At 37.0% G+C, this 21,050-nt stretch overlaps 1 protein-coding gene across 2 annotated transcripts in view; it reads left to right on the top strand.

The window, feature by feature from the left end:
- The window catches only part of plppr1 (phospholipid phosphatase related 1), an 87,437-nt gene that overhangs the window by 37,754 nt on the left and 28,633 nt on the right, over window positions 1-21,050 (top strand). For both annotated transcript variants that reach the window (XM_067433412.1, XM_067433413.1), the window contains exon 3: window positions 17,335-17,523. In XM_067433412.1, coding sequence (XP_067289513.1) covers window positions 17,335-17,523 — 189 coding nt within the window. The remainder of the gene's footprint in view (window positions 1-17,334; window positions 17,524-21,050) is intronic.

Here is a 21,050-nt window from a genome sequence, read left to right as displayed (position 1 = left end):
ATGGTGTTTGGGGGGTAAAATGTGTGTTATTTTGGTTGCTACTAAAATTCGCACTTGGCAACATAGTGCAGTTGAGTTCTGTTGACATTTGACAATGCGTCGCTTCGTTGCTCTGATTGGTTGTAGGTCTATCCAATTGAGGTCTTTCCTGGTGCGGTTGAAACACGCCCCATAATCACAGCCCAATGGAGCAGTTTCAATTTAATTCAATTTAGAATTGAGTATGACGTCAGGCTATAAAGTTCTGTGTTCAGTAGAAAATACAAAGGCAAATAAACATTTAATTGTGTGTACCGTATTTCCTCAAATAAAAGCCTGCAGTCAAATAAACGCCGGCCCTCTGATAGTGGCCGGGGGCGTGGTCAGCACCAACAAATAAAGGCCGGTCTCAAATAAAAGCGGGGGAAAATGAGTGGATAATCTCCTAAATGGCGTTAATTTAATTGCCAGTGCGGCACACACTAATCCTGGTCTCTTCTATAGTTAACCTAAACACTTTACAGGGATTGCTTTGTAAATGAAATTGAGAATATAACGGATGCATGTGCCATTTTAAATAGGCTACTGTAGTCTATGAGAGATGTGACGTCTTTGAAAATACCGTGTCACCAGGCAGGCTACAAATATCGATCTTCACAATGCGCAATCTGCTCCGTCTGTAGTCAGGGCACTGATCAGGGAGTCAGCCCATTGACTTACCGGTATGTCCTGATCAGTGCCCTGACTACTAAAATAGGGAGCTGATTAAGACGCACCTAATATTAGCCGCTCGTCTCTTTTATGTCTTCTTAAGGGGGTCGCACCCAAGCCTCGAAGCTCAGCTCCGCACAGCCGCGTCTCGCGCCTTGTTTATACTTTCGCCTGTCTCCGCTGCGCGAGCCTCCGCTGACTGCGCGCGCTCCTCCCCAAACGGACGAGGCGTTTATACTTGACGCACTCGCCGTTGTGCTATTCTTTGAAACGACAGAGGGCAATTTGGAGTAATTGTGCTATAAACCATGAGGAAAAAGCGTCGAGAAGAAGTTGGCTAACGTGCACAGGTGATGATATTTATTTTAGTACATTTCACCAGAAACCACACTACAAAAGAATCGTGCAAAACTCAGTAAACCTTGGCTTGATATTATTACTTGTGACATGAGAACAAAATATGCACTAAATTAACAATCTCTTAAATATTTCCTAATTTCACTAAACTATAATGTCGTGATTTATTTATTTATTTGATTAAACATGGATCTTTATTTAAAATGGCCAATTTCAAACTGGGGCCGGTGTAATGAGACGTCATGCTCGGCTAGATTCGCTGAGAACTCGTTCATATTTGGATGCGGAGCTGCACGCGGAGTTACAAAAAATACGTATTATGTTGTTGTATGGTGATATTTTTGCAAATATTTCTTACAAAAATCTATGATATTTGTCCACTGGAACGATCACTTTAAATTGAAAACGGTTTACATAAAGCAATTATATTTCAAACAGATGGAATTAGAAATACAGGCCTGCCCCTAATAGAAGCCTGCTTCAAATAAAAGCCGGTTTCCATCGGCAGTTCAGGTAAATAAAGGCCCCGGTCTTTATTTGAGGAATTACGGTATTTTGAGAGTAAATGTTGAGTGAATTATTGGCTTCAGAGAGGCAAAACCAGTGAAATACCAAATACTTTTAGAAACTAGACTGTTTACCCTTAAATGCATGACTGTTTCATCAATCATTCTAACATATTCGGGTCTTTAGCGACCCAGATCTATATCTAACACGGGTAGATCTCGCGAAAATATAAAACTCTCCTGAAATTAGTGTAATGTGTAAAATGATTGGAAAAGCAGGCATTCTTTTAAAATATGATATTTTTTTCTTGTTATATTGTTTATAATAAATTGATTAAGGAATACTAAGAAGGTTGATGTTTAACTTAAAACAATTATGAGAATGAGGGTAATGAATGATGTCCCGGGTCGCTAATGACCCGAGGTATCCGATTATGGCTTAATGAATCACATCTTGTTTGTGTTTTTATTTTTTTCAGCCAATAGGCCAATGACATGTTGTACAATTCTTGTTTTTGCCTATATACAATGACTGGAATACAAATATTCTGTTATGAGCATTTCATTCATTTGCATCTTTTTTGGAGGAATGTCAACATAATCCAGTAGTCCTGATTCCATGAAGACATAAAAAAGAAAGAAAAAAAAGGTACTTTCCTGCAACTACCATGTAGAAAATAGCTGTCAATTTTACCTTTTATGTATTATTGAGAATGTGTGTATTATATAACAATGCTAAATAAAGTTTCATAGTCAAAACAAATTTTGCCGTGCACATTTTCTCAACTTTACTCCAAAAGTTAAATTTGGACCCTGCCTTAGAGACACCACTCACTCAGCCGGCTTCTTGAGGTCTGTTCCCCGTTAAGAAACCACCTATTCCCCAATAACATCAGACACAATTAATTATTAATCTTAAAAGTCCAGCCACAAAGTGCTGTACTCTCCAGCCATCCACTAGAGTGCTGTAGTTAGCTGAATAGCTGAAATTAAGATTTTTAAAGCTAAAACTAAAGTTTTTTTTTTTTATGTCGTAAAATCTGCAAATGAATCAGCCTGAAACTAAACTAAGAACCAAAACATTGTTTGAAAGGTAACATTAGGCTCTTTTCCGCCATAAACTGTTCTCATTGATTAATCAGTTTCATTTTCCACTGCAGGGCTGACAACGGATCTCTTTAGTTGCCTTGTTAAATCAAGAGCTTGCAGACGGCATGAGATGTAAATAATGACCCTGTTATGGAGGATGGTCAGATATTGTTGTTATTAACTTGTTTACATTTGATCAAATAGCACGCTTGGCCAGCTACAGAAAAACTGCTAGACAGACAACAGACAAGTGACCAATCCTGTGTGGCCACATCATTACACACAATCTACCAGCAATTAGCCAACCGTGATGATAACTCCAGGGGCCCGTTTTTCGTACGTCGCTAAAAAAAGCCTCAGGAGCAGGCTTACTTCATGTAAACAGGAATAGATTGCATCTTGAGGTGATACTTAAAATCTGTCCCAGCCACTGCTACTTCATTACAAAAATTCCTGATTAAACCAGGGGCAATAATGATTTTTTATTAATAATAATAATAATAATAATAATAATAATAATAATAATAATGTGAAAGTTTATTTGAATAGTATAATGTTGTGTAAAAGGTGCATATAATACAATACTAAATACGCATACACTTGATTGAGAGATTTCTTTGTTAATAATATATAGTTTATAGTTTTTTTTTTATAGTTGCATTGGAAGTTTACACACGTGCATTTAATCTGCGTCATGCATTCATTTGAGTGACGGATATTATGGGAGTGGCTTGATGCAGCTCAAGAGATGCAGATAATTTGATCTTGACTGTTAAGAAACTTTAATTAATATTGTCAAATAACAAATCTGCTTCAAATTGATTTAAAATTAAATTACAACATAGAAATAAAAATGTGTGTACAAAGGTGTACAAATACTATAAAATCATGAATATAAATAATTGGGAATCATGTTCATCAAAACAGTGCACATTTAATTTATCTAACTTTTATGTTAGTTTTGTCGTTTGGCTGTTTCCTTATAAAGGTCCAAAATTTTTTGTTTTTTTTTTGTTGTTGTTTTGTTTTTGTTTTTGCCAGGTGGCTTTTTTAATTATATGATCTCATTACGTTGTCTTGACACCAGCCAATCACTGCATTGCCGATCGTGGTTTCCAGTATCGATGCATCTGCCCTCTTCAGGGCACACAAGAATGCACAGTAATCTTAGATAAATTAATTCAGATATTTTAATCCAATCCACAAATTTGTTTGAAGAACCAAATTAGCCAGAGATCAGTTATCATGATTAGAAGATCTGGGATCTGTAAGGTACAAAGAACGGACCCTAGGTCGAGAACAGTTTGTAATCGTTCCGTGTTAACCAAGCTCAAGTGGAAATATAAATGAGATCATTCCATTCTTGGAACGGATGTAAAAGTGGCTATTTTAGGCCTAAAGGTAGAATATGGACTGTACTGTGGTGTAGAAACAATTTTCAGACCAACTTTATATTAGGTAGACTTAACTACTGTGTCTTAAAATTATAATTAATAATTTGATACAATGCACTAATTGTGTACAAACATGTTTTACATTGTACTTACATTTTTAAAAATACCTGTATGTAATTACATCTGTAATAAATTTCTGTAGTTACATTTGTAATTACACAGTTGGCACTTCCCTTACACCTAACCCTACCCTTAAACTGACCCATATCACTACACCTGTCCCTAAATCTACCCGTATCCCACCTCAATAACCGCAAACGTATTTTGCAATACAGTATGAACACAAGTACATTGTACTTATTTTTTGATGTAAGAACATAGTAGTTAAGGCCACCTAAAATAAAGTGGGGCTCAATTTTCAATCAGAAATTGCTTGTAAATCTTGCAAATATTTACCAAGAAATCGCGAGTAACACATTGAATTGAATTAAGTTTTAAAGTAGAAAAAAACTTTACTATTTTCTTGTAAAAAAAACAACAACTTAGAAATATAGCTGCAAGCAGAATTTAATGAGATTCAAGCACTTAAAGGCCTTTAAGCACATGGGTATTGTTTTATTCAGCAAGCCTGTAACCACCTATAGATTAAATTTAATAAGGAAATATACCTTTTTAAGCTTTTTAACAGTTACCAAGGTTGAGCCAGAAACCTAGGACTAGCTTGCAAAAGTAGGTTTTTGAAAAAAATCTCAAAAGGTACGATTGACAGCGGTGCTCCTAGAGACAAAGTTGCTCAGAATCAGGAGTTCTACCATATGTTATTAATATCGTTGGCATTTGCAAAAAAAACCTGGTGGCCAATTTCTTTTAAATTTTTCAGTGCTCTAGTGCCACAATGTTTTGGTGTCCTGTTGTGGACGTCAATTGAAATGGACAATCAGACTCAAAAATAATGTTTTTGCTTCCGATAGTGCGGGAAAACCTAGGACTAGTTTACAAAAGAAGTCAAACCAAAATGTATTCAGACACCTTAAACATTTCACAGTTTATTCGCTATAATTTAGAAAATGGCAGAGTTGGACAAAGTACACAACTCTATTACTTGAGAAAAAAGTAAAAGTACTACTGGTCAAATATTACTTACTTATTGAAAGTTGTAAAAACAAGTAAAAGTACAGAAGTATTTGTTATCAAAAGTACTTAAGTATCTAAAGCAAATTTCCTTTTTTATGCCAATGCATAATTTTATTATTGTTGTATAAATGCACACTGTCATTATGGTTTAGGCCAGTCAGTGATGCTCCATCTGACATACTAGCATACGACTAACTCAAACTATTTTAAATACTTGCATATAAGTTACAAAGCTCTTTACAAAGCTGCTGTCACTTTAAGGCCGAATGCACGGATCCAAAACACTGATACACTTCTGATATTCTCCGATTCTTACTCTTTCTCCCAGACGTTTATATTGTTCATATTTTATAAGACATGCACCAAGTGCCAACTAAACTAATCGTGATGTTTTTTTTTACTGAAACATACTTTCAAAATATGGCTATGGGTGCATATATTCAGTGAAAGTGTTTGCTTCTCTAGTGAACTAACAGCTGATGACTCTGAATGACTTCTGAGGTAAATGTGATGCTACGGGACATTGCAAACTGTTTTATCTTTCCGCGGTTGAAACGCTGATTCAGCGATTACACGACATATGATACATTTCAGTATGTTGTAATGTATCCTCAACATACCTTAAGAGATATTAATTCACGTTTATTCTTTAGGAAGAGATGATCGCGCACCGCGTCGCCATTTGAACTGACGCCGCGCCTATACTGTGATCAGTCATGTCACATTAAAACATGTCAAAGCGGCTTTTGTGATAAAATGGACTGAATACTTAATATGTTCGTGTGGGAATTTGGATTGAAGTGTGTTCTGCGCTTAAAACAAGCCGGCTGTTAAATGTTAAAATTTGTATTCGAAAGCATTCGGTACACACGTGCATCGAACCGAATGCCCTGTACTGAAATGGTTCGAAATGGTACACCCCTAGCCAAAACCGCATACGTTTACCGTTTTCATATGAAAACGGTGTCGTTTAAACATACACTTAGTCTGATTTAACCACTCTGTTGTACACCTGTTTAAACATGGCCTGCATGTATTGTGCTGCCAGTTGATTCTCAGTTGCATATAAGATTTCAAATGCATTGCATCACAATCAGTCAGAAGATGCAAGAATGATAACAGAATTTCAGCTCTTTTAAACCCTGCAGAGAATCAGTGATGTAACCAATAACCTGAGACAGTTTGACAGTATGTTCATGGAAGAACGTAGTAAAGCTGCTCAAATCCAGGCATATACATGATTGACACATGCTCTAGAAAACTCTTGGCGGCAAACAAATCTGAATACCGAAAACAGCAAATGCTTTAAGTGCTGCCTGTCTAATTATTTGTACGAGAGTTTAGGACAGGCCCACTGGTGAATATTTTTGAGGAGATGTAATTAACCTATTAAAATAAATGAGCTGAATCAAATTCGACTGCGCAAACGGCTTTCTCTTTTCCACAAGCACACATTAATCCCAGAATCTGGAAATTGTAATTTTTATACTCCCTCATGTCATTCCATACTTTTATGCTGTTATTTGTGCAAATGGTCAATTTTGGAAGAATCTCCAACTCTTTTTCCATACAATGACAGTTCATAGTACAATATCACACAGAGCATTTTTACAGTCGATTGGTCTGACGATTGGTCTGAAATATTCAGTGAAATATGAAAATATATATGTCATAACTGATCACAAAGGGCTAATACGTGTTGGGTTGCTGCAGAGGGCGTCATTTTCAAGAAATAAAAGCTTGCATTTTGTACCTTTCCTTACACAAAACTAATGTAAGTGTGCTAATGACAAAAAATAACCATAAAGGCACTAAAGTTTAATGCCTTATGCCCTAATATGGACAACTTTAGTGCCTTTTTGGTCATTTTTGCAGCTTTACTACATGCGGTCGGTCAGATTTTTTTGTTTGTTTTTGATTTAAAGGCAGTTTCACTGAACACAATGTCGTCATTCAGAAAGGGCAGGAGTTATGATCATAGAATATGATTGATTGCTCAAGAGCGAATTAGATGTCTGGCTCATAACAGACACGCACAAAGAAAACAGCAGATTGCATGATGAATGTAATAAAATAATAGAAATTATAGTCTGTGTAAAGAACATTTAAGAACAATCTGTTCTCCAGCACCAATAACACTACATTCATTCTCTTATCTTTTTTTGGAATCTTCTGAATTTTACGCAGGTTTTCAAAACGGGGCAATTGTGAATAACATCAACTCAGCCACGAAGTTGTAGACCGTAAAATCACAGAGGGGCATGCTGAGGCACACAGTGCGCAGAAGATGCCAACTTTCTATAGATTCAATAGCTACAGACCTCCAATGGTTATGGTTTGTTTTTGTTTTTTTCAGCGGTTGGGCTTGGCCCCTTAGTTCCAGTGTAAGGAGTTCATAATACTTCTGCACATTAAGACATTTTGGACAATTTCATGCTTCCAACTTTGTGGGAACAGTTTGGGGTGGGCCCCTTCCTGTTCCAACATGACTGCGCACCAGTGCACAAAGCAATGTCCATAAAGACATGGATTGTTGTGGAGGAAGTTGACTGGCCTGCAACTTCCTCCTTTGATCGGTTTGAGTCCTGACCTCAAACTGGTCAAAGACATTTGGGATGAATTAGAGCAGAGACTGCGAGCCAGGCCTTCTCGTCCAACATCAGTGCTTGGCCTCACAAATGTACTTCTATAAGAATGGATACAAATTCCCATAAGCACACTCCTAAACCTTGTGTGGAATACATTCTCAGAAGATTTGAAGCTGTTATAGCTGCAAAGGGTGGGCCAAATACATATTAAACCCTATGGGTTAAGGTTCCCTATGAATATCATTTAAAGTTCATGTGCATGTATAGGCAGGTGTCTCAAAACTTTTGGCAAAATGGTGTATGCTGCCTATTATATGTGAAAAAAAGAATGATTTTCTGTGTGTGTTCCATAGAAACAGCATTAAAATTTGAGCTTCCTTAATCTTCTGAAGTCTGGTCACATTAGTTAGTTAGTAGGTCATGTCTCTTTGAAAATGTAATTGCTTGTGAGCTTCCTTTGATTTTGATTTTTATCAAAAAAATAATCATTATGCAAATGCTATTTTTTTGCAGCCATCAAGAGCTTTTTCAATTAGCTACACAATCAACATTAAACAGTTGATGTAAAAATGTATCCGCTTCTGCCTCCATTGTGTCATCAGTAAGAAAACGGTGTATATCCAGGTGTACTTTTGCATTTCAAGTGCATGAAATTTTTTAATTCAGAAGAAAAAATATGATCAGTTATTATTATATAGATCTGCCTAACCCCATAAACTCAATATGGGACTCGTATGATCATGCAGTGTCAAGCACGCTGCCACAGTGTAAACTATTTTTACAGCACACATTCTGAAAATAGAGTGAAGCATCTCCACATGTAATTGCTTTGATTCAGGGTTGAGCAGAATGATGAATAATGGTTCTCTGAAGTCGTTCGTCATGTGCGTTTTAAGGCCGTGTCCAACTGAACCGCTGGTGTTGTAAGTTGGCTGACTGGTTGTGTTTATGATGCATACAGCCTGTTATGATTGATTCTGGTTCTTTGGAACAGCTGTAGTGTTTAGTTTTAGATTTGATCTGCTCTTACTGGAAGTGAAGCTGATCCGATGTGCTTGCTTATCTATAAAGCCTGGGACACCAAGCCAACGTCAAAGAACTAGCGGTGAAGGAAGCTGTGCTGTCGCCTTTCGTCTGCTGTGTCTCGACCATAAAGTTGTGCATTGTACACACCAAAAGGAATAAAGGCAAATGTCAGCTAGCATGTGCTTTCTGTGCCTTTGTGTGAGGAAATGTCTGTCTAAGACATTATTCAGTAAAAGAAGGGAACTAGGACTGCAGATACAAATAGCAAACAAAGCTTATAATTTTGAAAATCTATCCGATCAGGTAAGATGATGTAACATTATAACATGTCTTTCTGTCTTTACAGTCTTGACTACTTTTCTCATTTTCATCACTTACGCTTAATCTTAGTCTCGTGCACTGACTCGTTTGCTAAGCTGAACAGCCAATCAGAGTTCTCTCTCTCTCACAGATGACCCAACGCTGATTTACCATGCTAAATCGGCCCAAAAAAACTGAGCTAGCCACTTACCATTTTCAGTAGCCACAAATTTGACATTGATACCATGGAAAAATATACAGGGTTTTTCCTGGGTCAGAAATGGTCTTCATTGGTGGCTGACCAGACATGGTCATCCACACGCACGCGCACACATGGACTGATTATAATTTTATAACCCCCCCCCCCCCCCCCCGATAACTAAATGTCCCTCACAGACAACAATGCAGTTGTGTCAGAATTGTAGCATGAACTATTTTTAATCCCTACTGCTTAATTTATTAGAATAGTAAGCAGAATACAGTGATTTCAGATCAGTATGTAGTGAGCATAGTAGTAAGCATCTCTCTCTCTCTGCACACACATTATGTTGGTCTTGTCCATGTTGTTCTCGTTTGTAGTCAAACACTGCCATCTGTAGGAGAGCTGAGGCAGTGTGTGGCATTGTGTCTTGTTTTGTATCATGCTGATTATTGCATTGTGTGTTGGAAAATGATCAAGAGATCTAAAGGACGAGTTGTAATTTGTGTATCCAGCATTAAATCACTTTAACAGCGGAACAGATTTGGTCTCAATCTTCATCCCTTTACCCATTAAAGATGTGATGAGTGTGTTAGCATGAGATAATGACAAAGACATGAAAGAGAGAACATTTACCAGCTTCATGTCGTTCCAAACCGATAAGACACAAATTAAGATATTTTTGATGAAATCCTAGACCTGTCTGACCCCTCCATAGATGTTTCAATAGAAATGACATTCAAGTATATTTACCATAAATGCCAGTAAATTCAACAGTAACTATAACCATATTTCAAAGATAGCAGAAGTAATAATTATGAAATTACATGTAAATATGTACAAGTCCAATTTAAGTGGGTAAAAAATTGGGTAAAAAAGTTCAGCTGATTGCATTTAATATCAATTTAAACTATAATACATTAATTGCAGTAAAGTCTCTGAAAATATAAAAAATGCATTTAAGTATTGTCTTTTAAGGTATATTATTTTTGTATGTACTTTTAAAAGTTTTTTTTTTTTTTTTTTGCAAGGGTATTGCTTGTTCTTTGCCAATTAATGTAATTTTTAATTACTTAAAGGGGTCATATAATGCCATTTTTGTACTAGTTAATATGATTCTTAAGTGTCTAAATAAAAACTGTGTAATATACTTTAATTAAAAATACCTGCTTAAAAACCATTCTGTTTTCACCAAGCCATTTGGGTGTATACGGCTTTAAATGATAAATGACCCCCCACCTCTGTTCTGTGGGCCGGCCCAACACATGGAGCAGTTGACCTTTACAATAGTAGAGGCGAAAGAATGGCAACAGGAGTCTCTGGAGACAGATCTGTGCAACTTTATCAATTTTAACCGTAGTCAGACCCGGGACAAGATGACGGCACTAATAAAATTCGACAATTAAGGCTAAACAGGACGCTTCTGAATGGTTGGTTAATATAATGTCACTTTGACCTATCTTTATGTACTGGCAGGATAACTTTAGTGTAGTAAGATGCAAATGCTATCTGTTTACTGATGTGTATGTTAATTAATTGACAGATTGTTACAGCTAATGCCAATAAATTCTTTCTGTTAATGTCGGTTTGTCAGTGATGCGTAACGTTATCTAGGCATTGTAATAACTGTTACAACACGATTTTTTATTTTTTTTGGACAGTAACAGAGACAGTTATAAACCATCTACATAATTAAGCTTAGTGTAGTGTTACCACGTCCATGTTTACTTTAAAACCAGCGTACACCGTTTGTAATAACACAATAACCATTACGTGTTGTTCATTATAAACGTGGGATTCTGAATTATATTTAGAACGTCGTACATAGAAAGCATGCCATTGTTTAACTTACCCACTTTAGCCACATTCATCGTGAAGCTTTTCAAACTACACTCACTTCTTCTGGAGATGCAGCAGGAACACAAAGAGCATGTACAGATCTCAATCCTTTATCCAGGAGCAGCTTCTTAGCAAAATCTTCTTTATAAGTTACTGAACCTTGGTAATAAAGAGGTCTGGTGAGAAATGTTTCGCTGCTTGAGTGAACATTAAAGTTTTGGTGGAAAAAAAACTCAAAAACTCTTCAGCGGATTTAGGAACATCAAAATGACTGCTGTGTTCATTATTACACCCAAAAACAGAACACCACAACCACTTAGACGACATTCTGCTCCAGGGTATCCACAATGGTGGGCTATGACGACGACAGCTTGAGCTCGCTCAATGCGGCTCTGAGGTGAATCTGCTGTCAATCAACATTGTCAATCAACAATCAACTGTCGTGGGAGGGGCGTTCGATTGTGTGACGTCACATGGTCGAACAGCTCTATTTGAGACAGGAGAAAAAAAAAAAAACGTTATTACTATAGGATGCTTGTGTTCAGGCACTGCCAACACACATGTTCATACAATCAGCTTGTAAAAGTGCATGTACCATTATATGACCCCTTTAATATGTTAATGTTGGCTGTATCATGGCAATATCAAACATACATAATAGACAATAAATTAATCAATCAATCAACTTTAATTTGTACAGTGCTTTTACAATGACAATTGTGTCAAAGCAGCTTCACAGTGTTAAACATTGCAATATATTGCAACAAACTTTTATTTGGCTGTACAGTCATTCTGGCGAAAACAGTGATGTTATCAGCTTATTTTAATTTATCATAGCGACAATGTTGGCAAATCAGTATTACAATGGAACTCCTGCAATGGAATAGGAGAATTCCAAACTATAGTTGGAAAAGCAATTCAGTTCCTACTTTAAGTGAATTTTAGTTCCAAGGACATCCACAAGCTGGATGAAAATGCTGGTGCTGTAAAAGGAGGGCAGATATGAAAACATATGACAAAATTAAAACACATATTTTTATTTTATTTGTTGCACTTGAAAAAAAAGGTGCCTATTTTCCCCCCTGGAATGACATATTTGCAATTATTAGAAAATTAAACAGTTCCAATAGAGAGTGACGGATATTACTTATTTGTAGGGCAGCCTCTCGTTCTGTCATATGAAAGCCTGTTTAAGAACCTCTAGGGAGAGATCTTGTTGTTTGTAGTGCAGTGTTTTTCTCGATTTTCATCTTTATGGGCTTTGCTCAGAGCCCTTTGTTGTAAAGCACTTTTTAAGTGAACTGTGTTCAGTCCTTAGGGTTTGTAAGTATAAAGCTTTCATGTACTGGGAAATACTTTATTACCCACGTGTACGCTGTGGTTTGGCATTCTGTGCATTCACAGGGCAATAGTTCGACATATATTTGGAACATTGCTAATTATTTATTAGAAAGTATTAAAAATTTAATATAGCAGTGCATTACGCTTGATCAGTGTGTTAAAAACAAAAGACAGAAAAAATAGGACACATTTAAAACCATTGTACCGCACAAAAGTAAAATACGTTAAAAATGCACAACATTAATGGCTATTCATAACTATTTTATGTTTAGCAAATTGCTGGCTAATTTGTATGATCTTGTATAATCTAATATGGAGGTCCCACAGATGATCAGGTTTAGGTAGTAAACCTTCTTACTTACTTTTTCTAAAACATACTTTTTTCACACAATCTCCACAAAATTGTTTTGACATGGGATCAGGTTGAAACATACTTACCTAAAGGATTATTAGGAACACCTGTTCAATTTCTCATTAATGCAATTATCTAATCAACCAATCACAAGGCAGTTGCTTCAATGCATTAGGGGTGTGGTCCTGGTCAAGACGATCTCCTGAACTCCAAACTGAATGTCAGAATGGGAAAGAAAGGTGATTTAAGAGTTACGCATCACTGACAATTTTTGAGCGTGGCATGGTTGTTGGTGCCAGACGGGCCGGTCTGAGTATTTCACAATCTGCTCAATTACTGGGATTTTCACGCACAACCATTTCGAGGGTTTACAAAGAATGGTGTGAAAAGGGAAACACATCCAGTATGCGGCAGTCCTGTGGGCGAAAATGCCTTGTTGATGCTAGAGGTCAGGGGAGAATGGGCCGAATGATTCAAGCTGATAGAAGAGCAACTTTGACTGAAATAACCACTCTTTACAACCAAGGTATGCAGCAAAGCATTTGTGAAGCCACAACATGCACAACCTTGAGGCGGATGGGCTACAACAGCAGAAGACCCCACCGGGTACCACTCATCTCCACTACAAATAGGAATAAGAGGCTACAATTTGCACAAGCTCACCAAAATTGGACAGTTGAAGACTGGAAAAAGGTTGCCTTGTCTGATGAGTCTTGATTTCTGTTGATACATTCAGATGGTAGAGTCAGAATTTGTCGTAAACAGAATAAGAACATTGATCCATCATGCCTTGTTACCACTGTGCAGGCTGCTGGTGGTGTAATGGTGTGGGGTATGTTTTCTTGGCACACTTTAGGCCCTTTAGTGTTTAGTTTAAATACCACTGCCTACCTGAGCCTTGTTTCTGACCATGTCCATCCCTTTATGACCACCATGTTCCCATCCTCTGATGGCTACTTAGCAGGATAACACACCATGTCACAAAGCTTGAATCATTTCAAATTGGTTTCTTGAACATGACAATGAGTTCACTGTACTAAAATGTCCCCCACAGTCACCAGATCTCAACCCAATAGAGCATCTTTGGGATGTGGTGGAACAGGAGCTTCGTGCCCTGGATGTGCATCCCACAAATCTCCATCAACTGCAAGATGCTATACGATCAATATGGGCCTTGTTTTAGCTCCTTGTAAAATCAATTCCACGTATAATTAAGGCACTTCTGAAGGCAAAAGGGGGTCAAACACAGTTTTAGTATGGTGTTCCTAATAATCCTTTAGGTGAGTATACATCAGTTACAACATCGCTACTCAACTGTAATTGACTAAACTTAGTTTTTTGTTGTGACTAAAGGCTAGATGTCATTACCTGACTTTAACACTGATTTTACCCCAGATTTGCAGTCAGGCTGAATGGAAATCAAGAAATAGATGGTAAACAAACACTTGAATTGGCACACCACAATGGCAGAAAAACCTCGACTAATAACACTGGCCAGCTGGCAAGTGCGAAAAGTAACAAAAATGTTCGCTAACACTAGCTAGCTATTCAGATTATGGACGATCTTCAGATTTAAAATATCCCAAAACCACTATAAAAATGTTACGTAGTTTGTTGACCTGTGTACTTGCATTATCGCAAATGTTTCCAACAATGTTTAAATCTAGATAAATCATCTATTTTAAAGGTCCCATTCTCTGCGATTCCATCTTTCAAACTTTAGTTAGTGTGTAATGTTGCTGTTAGAGCATAAATAATACCTGTAAAATTATAAAGCTCAAAGTTCAATGCCAAGCGAGATATTTTATTTAACAGAAGTTCCCTTTCAAAGCCTACAGCGAACGGCCGGTTTGGACTACAGCCCTGCACTTCTTGCTTTAATGACGCAACTAAAACCGTTTGTTGACGAACCCTCCGCCCACAAGAACACGCAGATTCAGGGGCGTTGTCCTTTTGCTCTCGCAGGTCGAGAGAAGCGTTGTTTTTGTAGAGTGTGTTTGTCGCCATGCCATTGAAACGCTGTTATTTTCATCCCGGAGTCAAATCACCTTTGTTTGGCCTTCCCACGGACGATGTACGTAGAGATCAATGGCTACAGTTTATGTTTAACTCGGTTCCGGAAAATTATAATCACAATTTAAAACTATGTGCAGCACATTTTGCTGAGGACTGCTTCCTCAATCTCAATCAGTTTAATGCCGGATTCGCAGAAAGATTATTCTAAAAAGATGATGCAGTTCCCTCTTTGTCTGGAGAAGGCGTTGTTTATGGACCACAACCAGTAAGTGTATCTCATTATTTAAGTTGGTCCGTTTAACAGTTTATGTAACTCATGACACAAAGTGCAACGCTGTTTAGCTTTGTTAACTAACGTTAGATGGTAATTGAAACTAATCCCAAAAACTTAGTTTATAAAAGTGTAGTAATTCATTCAGACACCATCGATTGTTGGTGTTCGTAATGATCAGTTTAATCTACTGAATAGACAGCTTACCATTCTGAAACATCCAGCAAAAGTCTTTCCTGAGCAGGTTGTAATCGATCCTCTTCGATATTCTCCGGGTCTGATTCTGACTCAAATTGATAAGGCAAAATAGACATTTTTGCAATAAAATTGACCTTTCCGGGCAACGTGCTAAGCTGCTGTCCAATCACAGCGCGGGAAGCGCTGGCCTAATCAGAACTCGTTACGTGTTTCTGAAGGAGGGACTTCATAGAACAAGGAAATCATCAGGCCGTTTTTAGGACTGGGGAAACACCGGTATACAGATAAGTAAATTGTGTGAAAAATACTGTTTTTTTTTACACGCGAAACATGAACTCATGTTATATTGCACACTGTAAACATAGTCAAAGCTTCGAAAACACGCGAAGAATGGGACCTTTAACAAATGTTACAGACCGTTTTCTTTGTGTCGCATGTCAGTGACGTCACACCCTCAATGCACTGCAATAATGAGTGTTTAACCAATGTACACTCAACGGGTACCCATAATGCACTGTGACATCACGCCAAATGAATTCCTGTGTCTTGACAGAAGATGGCGCCTTCAGCTGAATGATTCATGCATTTTGCAAACTGCTGGTCTAATGTGAGTAATATCATACAAATATAAATTCCTTTTTAATTGATTAATGCATTGTTCAAGATAAATGTTTTCATTGCTACTGGAGCTGCCAGTTTGCTAAGTTTCAAATGATTAATAAAAAGCAAAAACAAACTGCAAAAGCGGCAACCCTTCCAAATTTGCTCTTTTTTTTTCATTCACTCCTTCAAGTGGACTAAATTAGTGCACTAATAATGTAGGGAATAGTGAATGTGAATAGTGAATTTCAAACACAGCTCTAATGTTCCTCCTATTGTTTGGGGCAGATTTTTTTTTTAAATTCAGCTACTGAAACAAGTGCTGAGTCAGTGGAAAGCAATTGTAATTGGGTTAGACGTGCTTACCCTTCGGCTCTGTATGATGCCTTTTATATTATCATTTAAGTCAAGCGTGAGGAATCATGGTACATCGGATCATGAAATACTAATGATGTGCTGACTCAGTACATTGCTGCAGGCTTCAGTTGTATGAGAAGTGCAGACAACATTCAACCTGGTTTAAAATATTCTCTTCTGTCCTGATATGACTTCTGATATGGTGGTGTTGAACTATAATTCAATTTAAAGGTTGTTGCCCTTGCTAGTGGTTAAAACTCAGTAAACATCTGTGACACGAAACAATTCTATAGACTTGCAGGGGTGGACTATTGGGCAGGACTGAGTCGGAATAAAGTTCACACATAAAATACAGGACAAAGATGTCATAGTCTGAGACAGCAGAGAGTAGCTAGAACTCTGTAGAGCAGTTTGTCCATTTAGGGAAACGTGGCGGCACAAAATGGCGACTTCACTGTAAGGGGACCAGTGGTATGTTGATAGAAATGGCTCATTCTAAGGTAATGAAAACATAATGGTTTATAATGTAAGGTCCACTTTATATACAAATGAAAACATTGTTATGTATATTATATTGCATTTCTGTCAATAAATCCTCATAAATCCTCATAAATATTACTTCACACTGCACCTTTAAAGTGAAGTGTAACCATTTTTGTTCATACTATGGAAGTCAATGGGGGCCAGCAACTGACCCCAAACATTTGATCAGTAGTGTAGGTTGTATAATATATCACATTATGCAAACTGTGCCTTCAGCTATACTCCCTGCAAGGCTGCCTCACATGAAATGCCCTTTATGTTTCCCTGCTGGAAATGAAAGAGGATACAAATATGACTTGCACGTGGATCTAATGTAAACAGAAAAACCGATGGACACAGCTGCTTACAAGAGGCTTTCTGAGCAGAGATGAGACACATTTTTGAGAAGTATATACACTTTATTAGAGGCTCTAGGCCCAACAACAAGAAGAGCATAAAGAAACAACATCAAGAAAAGAAAAAAAGTGTTGGTGAAATGGTGAAAGATCTCGACAGATAGTTCTGTTAAGTTTGTTTTTTGTGTTGTCTTTGCAGTTGGTCATCATGGCCGGGACGGTGCTGCTGGCGTACTACTTTGAGTGCACAGACACATTTGGGATCCATATCCAGGGTTTCTTCTGTAATGACCCTGACCTGATGAAGCCCTATCCCGGGCCGGAGGAGAGCAGCTTCATCCCTCCTCTTATCCTGTACTGCGTGGTGGCTGCTGCGCCCACGGCCATTGTGAGTAGAGATGGATCAAGGCGGTCCAAACTGACCAACTTGTTTTATAGATATAAAGTAATATATAGCAATGTGATGTGTGTGTGTGTGTATATATATATATATACATACATATACATATACATATATATATACATATATATATACATACATACATACATACATACATACATAATATTGGTTTCTTAGCCATAATTTTGTCACCAATGATTTTATATAGATTTTCAATGAGGTTTAGATCCGACTCCAGGCTGGCCATTTCATTATTTTAATGTTCTCACATTCAAGGAACTGCTTAACCCATTGTGCAGTGTGATAGGGGGCATTGTCTTGAATAGAAATTGCGGGCTGATTGGGAGATGCTCGCAGTGAAGGAAGCACATGTTGTCAAAGGAGGTTCTGATAAACAGGTTCTGAGGGTCTGCCATGTAGCTGTATAATAGACCCAACTCCTGCTGCAGAAACATCCCCAAAACCATTCCTCTTCGTCCTCCATCTTTCACTGACTTCTTTGGGCTTTTTGGGTTCAATCTTTCCCCGTTTTGATGCCGAACATAATGTTTCCCATTGGAGCCAAATAAATTAAACTTGCATTCATCACTAAAATGAACTTTGGACCAGTTCTCCTCTGTTCACACAACATGCTCCTCAGCAAAGGTTAGTCTGGCCTTTTGATTCTTTCTGCTGATGAGAGGCTTGGTCCTGCAGAGTGAGCTTTCAGTCTAAATTCTCTTAAATGACAAGACACTGTATGGCGAGACAGATCCTTACTGTGTTCAGCTCTGAACTGGCGAGTAATTCCAGCTGCAGTGTTGAACCGATTCCACATTGAAAGTCTCGTATTGTCCTGTCCTCTCGTGCTTTGGTCTTGCGTACCTTTTTGGGTACTTGAATGAATTAGTGTCTTTGTAAAGCTTCAGTATTCTAGAAATTACAGATTTGGAATGACCAACTTCTTTTGCAATAGCTGAAAGGGTCATCCCTTTGGCCTTCATCTTGACAACCTGGTGTCGTAGGGTTTCAGTCACCTTAGAGTGGCTTGCCATCTTGCAAAGCTAGTGAAAATTGGAAAGTTTGCTTCAAGTTAAATAGGGTTTGCCAGATTATTACAGAAATTAGCACCAAGTCCCAGATTAAAGGGATAGTTCACTTTGAAATTAAATTTTGATATGTTTTAGCTTACCTCATGGGTATCCGAGATGTAGGAGTATTTTGTTTCCCCAGTAGTTTCAATTTTAATCATTTTAGGTCAAACTGTTCTTGTCTGTGCCTCACATAATGCAGGTCTATGGTCACCACCTCAAAGAGCATACACAGAGAAGTCCAAATTAAACAATCCCCCATCGTAAGTACACAACTGATGGCCTCAGACACGAATCGAGCGGTTTATGTGAGAAAACGAACTGTATTTATATCATTGTTACCTCTGTACACCACAGGAAACATGCGTAGTGGTGTACAAGAGGTAAAAACGATATAAATACGGTTCGTTTTCTCACATAAACACTCGTTTCGTGACACCCAAAGCTTGAAGGTATCTGAAAGTGGTCTCTAATTTTGACCAGCATTATTTTTCAGTTGTCTTATTTTTGTATTATTTTTGTATTTCGTATTATTTTTCAGTTGTCTTATTTAAGTTGTATATACTGTAGTTCAGAATATATTTAACTTGTGAAATGTGTTTAAAAAATTGCCCTTCTGCTCCTGTTAGGATCATTTCAAAAAGGACTAAGCAGTGACCTTGAAATTTAGGAAATTGTTTCTCTAATTTTGATCTCCACTATATAAAAATGTGTTGTATAATTTTTTTTGTTACATTTTGGTTTTTAATCCTTGGAAGTAGCAGTGGGTCAAGATGGTTGAATAGTGACCCAAACTAGTTTATGTACTAGTTAATTATTGAGGTCAACTTTCGTTCTTTCTTCTTTTTTTTTTACATTCTGGTTTTTAGTTTCTGCTGATTTGTAATCAGCAGTCATTTTACAAGATAATGAGGTAAATAGTTAACTAATATTAAAAAATAAAACCTTATTGTAAAGTGTTACCTTTTTAAATAAATGATCCAAAATATAATGATTTTTTTTTTTCTCCAATAGTTAGTTTCTTGTGAGTGTTGGACATGAACAGCAGAGGGCACTGCAAAACCAGCACACACAAATACTACATGCATTTTTTTAAGCAAAAGTATTCAGTTAATAAATGTTTTATTGGAGTTTTCTCTAAGCTTATATTGCTTTACTTCTATAGTGTAAAACATAAATGGGAAAATAAATGTAATCTCCAGAGTGGGGTTTCTTTGTGACCCATATACTTTTAATAGGCACACGGACCATAACATATCAACCACTAAAGAAAATTAGAGCAAATTTATTTAATTTCTGCTGAAAATGATCTAATTTGTACAGTCTTTGTTTGGAACTTCATCAAATGTGCTATGGAGCTGTTAGGAGTTATACAGGTCTTTTTTTGTGAGTGTGTTCTGGGTGGTCTGTTACTGGCTCAAAAACCCACTGCCAAGTCTCTGAGATATTAAGGTTTATTGCTCATTTTATTGTTAACCAGGCAAAAAAATCGAATGGCCTAAAGCAATCTCTTTAGCACACAAATTAAGGCAGTACAACAAATACTACCATAGCTTTATGGTAAAAATCTAATATTTTATTATTATTTATTTGTTTTTTTAATTATGGTAATATGAAATTGGAATATATGGAAGCTTCTTTCTGCCAGAAAAACACTTTGTTTTACAAATCTGGCTTTTTCCCCCTCACACAGTCAGAATTACAAGACAAACAAGATAAAAAGTAGCAATTATCTTTTTTAAAATCTTGTTTCTATATCACAATTCTGACTTTTTCCCCCCCAGAAATTTGAGTACTCGCTATTGAGAGGAAAAAAGCCAGAATTGTGAAATAACGTTTTATTTTTGTTGGAAACTAGCCTCATACACATTCCCAATTCTCTTTTGTTTGTTTTTCACAGTTTATATCTCACAATTCTCACAGTTTATATCTCACAATAATAAAGTTGCCATTAAAATTTATATATATTTTTTCTTCACAATTTTGTTTTCTTCACAATGTTTTACTATTACTGCTCTCATGGCTAACTAATCGTGAAAAATGTTGCATTACATTTCGATCAATGGCATTATATTAAGATTGTTGCAGAAATGATTATTGTAGGCGATCACACACATGTTGAACGCATGAAAGCAGGATCTCAAGATTGGAACTCAGTTTCTGTACACTAACAAATGCTTTCATCTTCACTAACAGTGCAAACCTGATATAGTTAAGAGCTTTGTTGAATAAGATTGACAGCTCCAGCACGGGAACTTTCTTTGATCGATTTCTTTCTAGAATTGAATCACTGTTAAATATCAGATTATTTTCATCGTAAGAGAAACAAGTTGACATTTAGTCACTTGTTTGATTTACAGACACACACTGGCAAAGAACATTTGACTGTACATGAATCATTACATGTCAGATCATGCATTAGAATTAACACAGTTGCTTACATGT

This window comes from Pseudorasbora parva, chromosome 23, assembly GCF_024679245.1.
Source record: "Pseudorasbora parva isolate DD20220531a chromosome 23, ASM2467924v1, whole genome shotgun sequence".
Lineage (NCBI taxonomy): Eukaryota > Metazoa > Chordata > Actinopteri > Cypriniformes > Gobionidae > Pseudorasbora > Pseudorasbora parva.
This window is presented reverse-complemented; position numbering and strand designations above follow the sequence as displayed.